The sequence below is a fragment of the Tuber melanosporum genome (assembly GCF_000151645.1).
Source record: "Tuber melanosporum whole genome shotgun sequence assembly, scaffold_316, strain Mel28".
NCBI lineage: Eukaryota > Fungi > Ascomycota > Pezizomycetes > Pezizales > Tuberaceae > Tuber > Tuber melanosporum.
Genome location: NW_003298993.1, coordinates 37,185 through 49,833, shown reverse-complemented (window position 1 = coordinate 49,833; position 12,649 = coordinate 37,185). Strand labels below are relative to the sequence as shown.

The window sequence follows — 12,649 nt, the reverse complement described above, 5'->3', positions numbered from 1 at the left end:
GATTACCGCCAACACTGAGATGTAACTACGAGGCCAGGTATCCCACGCGCGCCCCCCGCTCGGTTGGAAGGGAGAGGGAGGGGGGGAGGGGCAAGGAAGAAGAGGAAGAAGAAGGTTTTAGAGGTTCATGATTGGGGAATGTGGTTGGTTGTTGTGGCTTTCTGGTAGCGGTTACAGTTCACACATGGATCGAAGTGTATGTTCGAGGTACCGGTACTTTGTAACTGGGGTTGGTCGCACGATGTTCTCATGGGCGGGAGGGGGGGGGTGGCAGGTGGGATGTAGCTAAAGTTCGGGAGTATCCGTACTCTGGTAACGGGGTTTTCGCTTGGAGATGAGACGAGTGCGAGCCTAACTTATCCCACGAATCGTGATGGAGATATAAGCGGAGGGAGCGTGAACAGGGGGATTCCTGTTAGATGTGTGATGTTTTTTTTTGAGTGGTTGGTTGTGTGATACAGATTGAAGATGGTAACTTACTATAATGCTGAATTGTTCTGTATGGGCAGGGTAAAGGACGGTACTCGAGTATGCAAAATCACCTGCATCCTCGTATGATACGGTAGGCTATTCTATAGTACTCTAATCGAATACAATATTCTCATATACGGCACCACGCACAGTACTGGTCGGGACGGGTGATATGATTGGAGGTGCGAGGAGGAAGTGGTAGAAAACGGTGGGATAAGATCGATCCGCAATCGGCGACCAACGGTTCTCTCCCTCCCTCTCTCCCACTCACCCCTTCTCTCCCTTCTTGCTACAGTACAGTATCACACCTACCGTAGACTAAGCGCACCCCGCGAAAACTCACCCTCCCCGCTCCGTTTCTTGGCATTTCAGCATCACTTGTCGAAGGCCAACCTCGTGCGGTCCGGGGTCTCTCTTTTTGTAAGCTAACATCTGTACCTGCGATACAACATCAAAGTCTGATCACGACAGCAAAAGAAAAAGAAAAGAAGAAAAGAAGGGAGAAAAAAAGAAAAAAAAACCCCCACATCCCTTTATCGCCAGATTGTTCCCTTTATCTTTGGGAGGGGAGGAGATCTTTCTCCTACTCTCCTTCTCGTTAAATGGCGGCCTTCAATATAGAGCAGGCGGTTGCGGAATTAGCAATTCTCGGTATTGAGCGGTCTGATGCTCTGGCTTGTTTGAACGTGCGTTGAGCTCCCCTTCCCCAAGACCAACGCCATTGTTGTAATCACTTCGCGATACAATATACCCCCTCTCGCCGTCTCGCTAATCGCAACAAAAACTTACCGGCTTTACTAGGCATGTAATAACGACCTCGTACGGGCAGCCGATTACTTTTACGGTGGCGGGGATTTGCAGAAGGTGAAACCCCCGCACTGCGGCTCGGTCTCCACCGCTCCGCGCTCTTGGGTTGTACTGACCGACTGACGGTATTTGGAGGGCCCTCTAGGCAAGGGAGGACTACAATTGGGACGCATCTCTGTTTGATGCTGACCGGGATGGGAACCCGAGCACCCAAATCGGCCATAGCTACGATAACAACCTTCAATCCGGTACGGCATAGCTCGGCAAAGGGGGATTGAGGCCTTGTTGTTTTTGGGGCTGTAGCGAACGAACTGACTTTGTGTCACATTCTAGAGTTCCAAATACAAGCACCAGATGTTCACGTTGGAAGTGGGTATGAGGGGACGAAGTCCAGACCACCATCCAGGGTATCAAACAGGGCGGGGGGCTCGGCGGGTTATCAAGGTAGTGAGATTGTCTTTCTTCCTCCTTGGCCAGGGCCAGAGGACTCATGGATGGAAACAACAGATTCTGATCGAGATTTGGCTCGAGCTCTGGCTGCCTCCATGGAGGGCTCTGGTGCCCATACCGGTGATTATGGAGCACAGGAGACTGGGATAACTGGGACACGTACTTCCCCAGCTACCTCCTATCTTCAACCGGCAAATCCGAATCGGGAATATAACCCACAAAATTGGGCTCTAACCACGACCCATGAGATATTCCTAGATCCAGGCCCATCAGAGCGCAAGCGTAAACCAGGAGATCCGGCATTTCTTAGGCCGGCAAACTCTGGCAGCAATATAGCCGCCCTGCTAACGATTCTACATGGTATCCCGGCTGCTAGGGAGTCTATGCTTGCTAGCGACTGTCTTGATCGTGACTATGGACATGATGATCAGTGGTGGAATGGCCAGCAGATTAGAATCTTAAGGGTCACTAATACTGGCGATGAGGAGACCGATGAACCGGAAATCACGGAAGAGGTTATAGAAGTTCAAAGGTTAATGGCCTTTTTGGATGGTACAATGAGGGCTTATGGAAGTGTGGAGAGCTTAGCCATGAACCCATGCTATCAAGAGCACAATCAAACCTGTGAGTCTGGTACATCGCCAGAATTTTCTGAGGGTTTAATAACAATTAATTCTGTAGCTACCCTTGCGACGTTCTTTCGTTCATGGATAAGAGCAATCCAAAAAGCTACTCTGGAGCCTGCTGAAGGGAAGTACAGCTGTACATTTTTTTCCGAAGCCACTCAATGCATCCGAGGTGCAACGGACGAGGCCTTGATGAACAGAGAGGCTTTCCAGATTATGGAACTCGTTGCTCCTACAATTGGCGAGACCACCCTTTACGATATGCTAGACTCAATTGTTTTTCCGCCGGACGATGAGACAGATGTTTTCGTCAAATTCGCCCCCGTCATCTGTGCTCAAATTAAACCCTCTGACAACGGGATATTTAATAGTTGCCCAATTGCAATCCCAACCGTTTTGTATCCTGACAGGTATACCCAAGCTTGGACGGAACCTATGTGGGAAGTTAGAAGGAAGATTGAGGAACAGAGGAACATCATAGGGGAAATAGAACTCCAAGAAGATAAGCTAAAGGGGATGCAGGTGAACGAGGGTACCTATCACGAGCTCCAGAGTGTGCCCCAACCTCGAGAACTTTTGTCGATCCTTGCCGAGCATTACGCGACTGAAGGGAATCGTGGAGCTTCGGCTGGGATTGCTAATGGAGTTCAGTCGGAGTCAAGTGCTGTTCTTGCCATGTTGGAGGACGTCATTCGCCAACTTGACGTGAAACTTGAAGGTAAACAACCATCGGCTAAGCGGGATGTAGTAAACTAATTCCAATTGTTGTATAGCATTGGCAAAGAAGAAGGAAGAAGCCCAGGAGACCCTAGTAAAACTAAGGTCATCACTTACTTCACCTAAAGAGCTCGATCCTTCACTTCCTCCACTGACAAGGTATACACTGCGCGGAGTATCTCCGGAGAGCTCTACTACCTTCACTCTCCTCCGATCATCTGACTTGGAGGAAGGTCAAAACTCTGGCTCATCCACTGGCCCATCAGGGGAGCAGTGGTGGTGCATTAGCTGGGCACCAAGGGCACCAACAACCGGATGGGATACCACGCCTACTCTGAATTACAAGGTTGAGAAGGTGACTGAAGAGAAGGTGATGGATGCTATTAAAACTACCGGAGAAGGCGCTATCCTACTAGTTTATGCGAATGACGAGGCGTTGAATTTCGGCGAAGGGATTGACACCTCCTTACCGGGTCCTCTTCAGGTATGATTAAAAATTGCCAATATTAATAGATAGGTCCCCCTTACTAATGTTTGTAGACATTTGTCGACCGTGATAACGCCGCCTTCAAAGCGGAACTGCTGCCAAACTCCCCAGGCCGAAAGCGGCATAACGATTGGCTCGACGCGGAAGATGAGGGTGCGAGCTCTTCTCCAGGTGCAGGCTTCTCCCCAAAGAAGATTTCGTCTTCCCGAAGTAGTGCTACCCTGGGAAATGCAACCCCCGAAGTTAGTCGTAAAAATAGTTTGAGCGGAAACGAAATCGAGATGATGGAGGGCATAGGAAGCGGAAATAGTCAACCTACTACTACTGGAGGAGACAATGCCATCGGCAAAAAAATAGACCTTCCCCAGCCTGGAGGTGGGGAAATGCAGGAGAGGGGCGGAATCTCCCCGGTCGCTATGGCCTTCCATCTTGATTCCAAGGACCGCGAAAGGGATCTCGATCAGGACATGAAGGATGTTGACAGCGAACACATTGAGTTTGCCGACTTTGTTGGGAAGGTTTAGTCTGCGCTTTACCGGGGACTGAAGTGTTAAATGGACCCTTTTACTCTTTTTTTACTTCTTCTTTTCTTCCTCTGGGAGGTCTCTTTCGTTCGGTCTGGGTCATTACTTTTCTTTCCTCCCATACTCCTCCTTTTCTTTCAAATACCAATCCATCATTTCTAAGAAAAAAGCTCGCGATTGCCTTCCGCCTCCTTCGTTCTCTCCCTCGTATCACCTCTCCCATTTTCATTTTCCCGCTTTTATTTTCCACCTTCTACGACAGAGAGGGAAAAAAAATCAAAATCGAAAGTACAGTTAATAGAACATCGCAAGTTGGTGATGCCGCGGCGTTAGTTTGGGTCTAGTTCAGTTCAGTTCAGCGCAAATCCAGCCCAATCTAATTCAGTTCAATTTCTTTTCTCTTTTCCGGTTTGTCTTGCGTTTGAATACCTGAAGGCTATGCCTGCATGCTGGTGTTTGTGACATTCGTGCTTTGTTCTATTGCGTTGGGTCATTTTTACTTTGATTGGTCTATGGACTCTTTATTCTTTGTGTGTTGTGTAGGTAGAAGAATTTGATAGAGTATAACATGCTGTACTGACTGACTGGCTTGACTCTTTAAGTTGGAGTGATCATTACCGAGTGGTGGACATTGCTTACCCTGTATGATACCATAGATCACATATGGCTTCCTAACTAATTTCCAACCCGAGTGATATATCATGCAAAATTTGCGAATCCAAACTCAAGTGATCCAAGGAAGAAGGAAATACACCATCTCAATTACTTATGGTCAAGAAGACAGAGCTGGGGGAGAAAAGGAGGAGGGAGAAAAAAGACATAGGATACTGGTATCATACTATAGAGATACACGCGAAAAAAGTATAACTAAGGTAACACCGGGCACGAAAAAGAATACACAATCATTGATAACTTTCCCCCCTTTCCTCCCTTCCCCCTCCATTTTCACACCACTCCCTGCTTCTGCGCCGAGCCAGTAAAAAAGAAAAGAGAAAAGAACAAACCCTAGAAAATAATGAAGGGGAAAGGAAACTTCGTGAACGTTCTATAAAGTATGAGGAAGAAAACGGTAGGGGAATAATGAATAACGGAAGCCCTGCACTCAATAAAGGAGGAAAAGACCAACAATTTGTTTGGCGAGTTTTCCGGGTGGGGTGTAAACGGCGAAGTAACTAAGACTAAGAGTAGGGGTTTAGAAAAGAAAGTTGTAACGTGGCAGACTCCGGGCATGAAACGAAACGAGGCGAAATAGGTGACTTTAGCTAGCTAACTAACTAACGAATGAACCGAAGACACTACGAATCCGCACCGAAGGGATTCTTTCCAAGCCCCGAGGAGGAGAAGGAGGAAGAAGAGACAGGGGTAGAGGTGGAGGAAGTCTTATTCTCCTTGCCCTCCGTAGCGATTCCCGAGAAAGCCTTTGAGAGGAGTTTTGGTTGGGACCTGGTACTTCGTTAACTAACATTCCAACTTTTCCAACGAAGCATAGAAACAGGTGACGTACTTCCCATAAGCTTTCTGCTTATGCGCTGCCAACTTCTTGGTGCACGGGGTCATCATAGCATCTGTTGGGGATGTGAAGGATCCGGTGGTTCTGTTGTTTTCGAACAATTAGTATCCTCCTCGGAAAGCCGGGGAGAGGGATATTTTACTTCTCTGCGAGCTTCTGCGCAAGCAACTGACGCTGCATTTCGAGGCTTGCGTTCGGGGCAGCCTGGTGAAGTTGCTGAACGACGGGACTAGGAGACTCGTTCGTGTTTGGATCGAGGGCTTGGTTCAAGCTTAAGTCTGTGAGGGGTTGAGCTGACATTTTGGGAGTTTTTTTTCTTCTTTTCTTCTCCTTTCTTTGCTGCTTGAGGTTGAGGGTGAAGTATGGTCTTGCAGTGAGTGTGGAGTTGAGTGGTAGTGGTGATGGATATGGAAGGAAAGTTTCGTGCGGGATGGAAGGGGAATTTGTACTCGTGGGTTTGTTTGTGCTCTGGTTGCTGGGGTTACAGATTCTGGCAGCTTGGCGTAAACAACGGAACGTGGTGGTACAAGAAGGTGGGGTTGGCCAGCGACTTCTATTGGGAGAAGTGCGGGTAAACAGGCATGGGTTTAGATTGTGGGCTTGGAGGCTGGGGATTTGTGGGTTTGTGGTGCTCCTACGGGCAGCGGGGTTCGCCATCATACAATAAAAGTATGGCATAGAGCGTGGCACTTTATGCGCTCCAGGTTCTAAAAGAGTGTTCGTTGCCTCCGTTTGTTCCACAATAAATAGCCACCTTGCTGCTTATGATATTGTACTCTACATGCAGACCACATCTCGAAATCCAAGGAAGACACTAAACAGCTTCGCATTCACCACCACCACCACCACCACCACCACCACCACCACCATCACCACCGCGGATGCCGTATCATGTGTCGGACATGCTGGACCACTTCAGTCTCGACTCTTCTAGCGCTGTCTCTGCTGGAGCACAGCCTTAGACTTACCCTTCGGGAGATTTCGGGATTCGAAAAGACGTTGTGTTCAAACGTGGTAGAGAGTCGTAGGTTCTCCCGGTGGGGGCAGTTGTTTCTTTTAATCTGTCTGGCCGCTGGCACTGCCGTCTGCGATATGGGTGGACATCGAAGCGGTATTTGCCCTCGGAGGTCCGTGGCGTTGGTGTTAGTACCAGTGTCGTGTTATCTTGCGGCATTGGTTCTGCGGGTGGTGAGGTCGGTATCGATTATATGATATTTGTAGGGTTGCTATGTAGGTTAAATGAGGATCTTTGGGAAGGTAGGAATTGGCTATGCTTGAGTGTTGAGTGATTCCATACCTAGCATTCTTCTTGACAGTATGATAACAACTTTGGCATCCTCTTTTCTCTGAATGCTTTCTCGTGGAGGAGCAGGGCTCTACAAGTACTCCAGTGTGGTAGTCTGGGGTCGCCATCAACTCCGAGATCCACCCCAAAGCAGGAAAGACTCCACTAACGTTTCTGCATAAATGACAGATCACTCGCTATGATCTTAGATGATGCTCTGGACAGCTCCAAAGCAGCATCTTGAAGCTGTAAACAGACTCTTGGAGCCAGGTTTGGCTCCATGACCAGATGTTCCATATCCCCTGGGGAGACATATTTTCACCAAGTAGAAGAACCTCGCAAACCCCACAAAGGGCAGCTTTTCACACACCAAGCCAACAAGACACTAACTGTCATGAATGTGGCTTGGCATGGAAAAGGTTTTCATGTGACTCATGATTATGAGTCATAGGTATGTTATTGTTTCGTGCATATGACTGATTTGGGTCTTATGACTTAGTATGTTATGATTTGTTATGTTTTTGCACATGACTCGAATATGAGTCATGGGACGTGTGCCTGGCGAGTATGCCCTGTAAGTGTGCCTTGTGGGTATTCCTTGCACATATGATTTATGTTTCGCACATGACCTCGTTATGAGGTCATGGGTTTCACGCATATGACTCAGTCGAGTCATATGACTTGTTTATTGCGTAATGATTAGTTTATGAGTTTTCGTACATGACCTTGCTATGAGGTCATGGGTTTTGAGCATGTGACCACTTTGGTCACATGATTAGTTTGTTATGATTTGGTTTTGCACATGTGACCACTTTGGGTCACATGACTATGGGTGGGAAGAATACTATATAAGGAGGCGGATGTGGCCGAGGAGAATAGGTTCTTCATACTTTGTTCTAAGTACTTTTCCTACATATTACTTTAACGAATATAAAACACCTTTATGATCTTTATCTTTATTGCAATATTTATCATTATGCAGAGGAAAGCTCTTTATGGAGAAGAGTTAGAGAAAGCTTACGATAGGTATTCTCGATAGAAGACAGAGGTCTTGTACTATCAGTAACGTAGGCATAGGCCTAGTGCTATTGTAAGACGAAGAAAGAAAAAGAAGGAGAAGAGAAGTATCGTTCCCTGTTGCCAAGAACTAACCATCCAAGGAGGGATCGTTACACTAACTCCAATACTAAGTAATATTTTTCACAAAGCTAACATAATCTAAAAAAAAGAATGTATATTTTTCACCAAGTTAGGCACCCCCACAAAACCTATAAAACTTGAATACACCAAGCCTGGGCATATTATTGTTAAGCTAGATACCAAAACTCAAGACAAGCCGTATTGTATTTTTACATAATATTATAAACCTATTATTTTTTTTTACACCAAGCCTGGGCATCTTATTGTTAAGCTACTCGAGTACAGTCTTCACCGTAGTCGCAGCGAAACTGGGGTGGTGGCGAACAGAGATGAATGACCAGTAATTTTCTGCAACCCTAACCTTGACAAGTTCTTTTTTGACTACCAAATACCCCTGTTCGCCACCCCAGTTTCGCCGAGACTACGGTGAAGACTGTAGTCTAATACTGTAAGGAGGGTGGCCCACCCGAGGCCTTAGGCAGTGCCGGAGGTGGTGGATGTCGGGGGGCTTTAACAGTGCCATGCACAGCGTAGATCGAATCTCCAAAGTCCGAAAGAGGTTCGGGGGGACGAACTAGTTCGGATGAGGTAAGCGCCCTAGGCAATGATCCTATATACATGTGTTTGGTACTATCATGAATGAACGCACTGCCCTACAACCTAATCAGCAAGCTCGGTAATATATGTACATACAAGCAATTAATCCTTCAAGGGTCTAAAATCTCATCTTTCATTTAGAAATCACAAAACCACCTTCCGTACCCTCCCCACTACTGTCACCTATACCCACTACCACGTCCCAATCCGAATGACGAGGACGAGAGCGTACTCGGCTATCGTGAGGATTACAAGATACGCAATGACAATGTCAGCCGTAGCGGGAACCGCATATGTCGGGATTCGTACATGGCGTCCGAAACCCTATACATCACTGTGTGAATGCGGTAGCTTCCGGGAAGGAACTGTCTCTCTGTTCACTTCACATTTGCTATTTCGAATATTTTGCTGGGTGTGAGAAATGGGTAGGCAAGCCTGTTTTCCTCCAATTCATGGTAGGATGGAAAATCGTCCCCATGCTCAGGCTCTTGGCTTACTTCTTTTCTCGGCAGCTGAGTATAGGAGTTGGAAGACTCCCGAGATACTGGTATATCATCATTGTTGAGTGGACCTTTTAGCCAGACGAGCTGAGGTTCTTTCCGACTGGTCTTGCAAGGTGTGCCAACAAGGAGTGATGGTTAATCGGTGTCTCCTAAGTATGATATTGCACTATGCATGCAGCCATGTCATTAAGTCTCTACATAGTTGTTCACAGTAGTCTTAAGGATCCTTGTCCTATCATGCACCGCTTTCTTTCTGTTTGGGGAAAAAAAGGCCCTGAATGTTTATCTATTGTACAAGGGAGAAGAAAAAAGACATGGGGGGCAAGAGTCTATGGCCAGGGAAAAAAATGAAATAATGTGATGGAAAAAAAGTGAAAAAAAGGAGCGGAGAAAAAGGCGTGACCACCACTATTTATCCATATTACAGACATTGTCCACTATGTGGAGCCAGCAGCAGGGGAGGGTTGAAAATTATGGTCCAGCACATTCGCTCTTCCTTCACGAGCTTCGAGCGCCTTACCACACCGTTCCACCGCCAACTCTCTGATATAAGTTCCTAGTTTTCTGTGGAAGGGACCCCAGTCAAAGCCAACATAATGATTCTCTGCAGAGGAGACGTCCATAAAATCGCAGAGGTGAAAGTATATATAGGTTGAATTGTCTGCGTTTAAGTGGTTCTATGCAAGTTAGCTATATCAGAAACATTATTTTTACCAGTCTTGAGGAGTCACTTACATGGGGGCCTAACGTGCGAATTGCCACGTGAGACGTGGGATGACGTTTCCAGATTTCAATCGAACTAGTAATTTTGCCTACCCAACGTAGACCTTTATAACAAGCAGGTCCATGGGCCTCATCAAGGGAGAAAAGCTCTTGGGAAACTTCTTCAGATGGAGGAAATTCTAGGTTGTCAAACTCCTCATCGGTAAGTCGTGAGGTTGGGTTTTGGTAAGCGGGATCCTCATTCATTTTTACTAGCATTACCGCGGACACGGTATCTGTTCCCTCCAACCACATTCTAGCATCCCGAACCAGATCATCATACATCTCAGTATAACCAACTTCCAATATGAACTTTACCTCCAGAGTCCCAGCTGCATTTTCCACCTGAACCATGGTATCGGGTACTTTTCCAGACCCTTTGTAACCACGTTTAAAAGAGCGGAATTTTTGATTGTAGACGATGGCAATTCTCTGACGAAGTGGTGTAGGGAGGCTACTTCTTGCTAGATTGAACCCTTCCGAGACTGTGCTGATAACCTTTTCATGAATTGGGCTTGGCATATGTTGGATGATGAGTGTGGAGGTTAACGCATTAAACGAAATTTTCGGAAACCTGACACTACTTAGTAATTGACTTTAAAGTGGAATCAAGAGGAAGTCCTACTTTTCGTCATCGCCTACATCTAGGATCTCGCTGAATCTGATAAAATCAGATTTAGGCATTTGCATTCTTAGCGGCAATTCCTCCGCACCCCCAGGAGAGCCAAAACTCTCAACACCTAACCGCCAGTTTTGAAATTTCCGTACATATTCATCAACGGATACCGATTCAGGATCTCCGGTAGGTGGGGTTGGCTCAACAGGACCGGAACCGTCATCAGTAATACTGTTTTCCATGTGGTGATAAGGCGAAGTCGCAACCGCACGCCGATGCCGAAAATTGTGTGGGATGGGTAACCACAGAGGGGCTGGTCTAGGTGTACAGCTCGGCGGTACGAAATAAACATTCGGCGGTGCGGGGGGGTATCCAGGTGTACTATAGCTCCCAAGCCCACCATAGCTCCTGGGTTCGTCCAGTCGGTACGCCGTTTTACCGGAAATTACCTATATGAATCACGTTAGTTGAAAAATCTTGAATGCAATGTAATGCATTATTTAATTGAACTGGAGATGGAGCTAAATAAAGTGTGGCTCAATAGGCAACTGAGAGTAAACCTCCATAGGAAATTCTTCCCCTTCCAAGAGTAAAAGCTTTGGTAGAAACACCACCATAATGAGAATAATACGAGTGCGGCTGATAGATATATCCGTTACGTGGATATTTTCGGCGAGGCTTTCTCACCACAACCACCTTATCAGGCCCACGTGACCGATATATCTATCGGCCGCACTCGTAGTTGGAGTCAAGAGAATAAGGAGAGGAAAGGTGGGGAAAAACAAACTCTCTTACCGATATCAATGGTTGTGGTCCGAACTGTCGTCTCCGAGCTTTTGGCAGTGGATGGTATAGTTGTGGGAGTCGGGTGGACGAGGAAGGTTTAAGTACTGGTGGCAAGTTTTTTTTTTTGCCCTACCAGCACTATTGATTATGTCAGCGGATAGAATGGTCAATTTTTTACCAAGACAATGCACCTACGGTAAGTCTCGTATATATGCCATAATTACTTGCTAAATCCACCATCAAGGGATCGGGTGAGGGTTTTTATTTATTTATTGAAACCATTATTGTTGGAAATTGTTAGGAATCGCTGTTGTGCTCTTGCAGCATTCTCGAGTGAGGCTCTATGACTGCTTACGCAACTCGGTCTTTGCCCTTGGCGGGTGAATAGTTTCGTTTTCTCTATTCTTTTGATGGTTTCTGACATTAGAGGTGTTTTTAGAAACTGGAGTGGGACCTGGAATAATTACATGGATTGATTTGAACTAAAGCATCCAGCCTATTATTGCATTTGCGTTCTTGTTTTGTTGATTTTATAGGAGGTCCTGCTGATGGCGGGAGGTGTTTAGCCCAACATTGACGAAGGCCGGAGATGTAAAGTAAATAGGCAAAAGTCTTAGTATGCCCACCAATCTTTTGACGATAGAGACAACACCGCCTATTAGCTTTGTTGGCACTTGAAGTGCCTTATTTCATGCCAATGTGCCCAGCACGGCACAAAGTAATGCCAGAGTGTGGATCAAAGAGAGGATCCCAGAACAGCCCAACGAGGCACCCAAGGCACCACTTTCGGACCCCATCGTAAAATATCACTACGATAGTGAGGACCGGTAAGGGGCACTCCTTCATCCCCCTGGTAGTCCATCGAGCTAGGTTAGGGTAACTGGCTAACTGTCCGCCCCCCGAGACTTATGATATGGTATGGTATTGTACCAATGGGTTCCGTTCGGTTTCCATGGCATGCAGGATTCTTACAGCTGGATCACAGGCTGCATTCCATGCTTTGCTCATACACGACGAGAGCGCGGGCACTGCTGTGATAAAAGTGGGAGGAGGGAAGTCTATCATACTCCTGCTGGTCTATGTCCTATATCTATTCTTTCAGCTGAAATCACACACATCTCTGTACCAGACCCCGCAACATCATGTAATCGACGAAGAGTCTCATCCGGGAATTCTTGAAAGGATGAATTCGGGAACTACATCACCTAGCTCCCCGACGGGTTCGACACATTCGACACATATTTCGGGGTCTGCCTATAGGGTTGCTAGGGGGGTTAGAGCTAAGTTCGGAAGGAAAGATATGTGGAACTGGGGAGGAGGCGGGCAAATCATCCGAGGAGCCGTTGGATAGGGTGAGGCGTGGAAAAC

The 12,649-nt window shown here is 46.8% G+C and overlaps 4 protein-coding genes; 1 reads left to right on the top strand and 3 right to left on the bottom strand.

Annotated features, from left to right (window-relative positions):
* Positions 1-1,237: 1,237 nt before the first annotated feature.
* Positions 1,238-4,653, top strand: GSTUM_00001957001 (uncharacterized protein). XM_002839197.2 has 6 exons: positions 1,238-1,335; positions 1,424-1,526; positions 1,612-2,352; positions 2,410-3,072; positions 3,128-3,555; positions 3,612-4,653. The coding sequence occupies exons 3-6, from the start codon at positions 1,773-1,775 to the stop codon at positions 4,080-4,082; spliced, it is 2,142 nt and encodes a 713-aa protein (XP_002839243.1). The 5' UTR covers positions 1,238-1,335; positions 1,424-1,526; positions 1,612-1,772; the 3' UTR covers positions 4,083-4,653.
* Positions 4,654-4,824: 171 nt separating this feature from the next.
* Positions 4,825-5,983, bottom strand: GSTUM_00001956001 (uncharacterized protein). XM_002839196.2 has 3 exons: positions 5,735-5,983; positions 5,587-5,676; positions 4,825-5,525 (listed from the first exon to the last, which is right to left on the bottom strand). Exons 1-3 carry the CDS (start codon positions 5,890-5,892, stop codon positions 5,378-5,380), a joined length of 396 nt encoding a protein of 131 aa, XP_002839242.1. The 5' UTR covers positions 5,893-5,983; the 3' UTR covers positions 4,825-5,377.
* A 346-nt stretch (positions 5,984-6,329) lies between these two features.
* GSTUM_00001955001 (uncharacterized protein) lies at positions 6,330-7,159 on the bottom strand (the record flags this gene model as incomplete). XM_002839195.2 has 4 exons in its annotated part: positions 6,330-6,497; positions 6,561-6,818; positions 6,890-6,968; positions 7,048-7,159. The coding sequence occupies 3 exons, from the start codon at positions 7,157-7,159 to the stop codon at positions 6,797-6,799; spliced, it is 213 nt and encodes a 70-aa protein (XP_002839241.1). The 3' UTR covers positions 6,330-6,497; positions 6,561-6,796.
* A 2,204-nt stretch (positions 7,160-9,363) lies between these two features.
* GSTUM_00001953001 (uncharacterized protein) lies at positions 9,364-11,521 on the bottom strand (the record flags this gene model as incomplete). XM_002839194.2 has 5 exons in its annotated part: positions 9,364-9,794; positions 9,853-10,453; positions 10,505-10,944; positions 11,291-11,410; positions 11,477-11,521. The coding sequence occupies 5 exons, from the start codon at positions 11,519-11,521 to the stop codon at positions 9,555-9,557; spliced, it is 1,446 nt and encodes a 481-aa protein (XP_002839240.1). The 3' UTR covers positions 9,364-9,554.
* Positions 11,522-12,649: the final 1,128 nt, after the last annotated feature.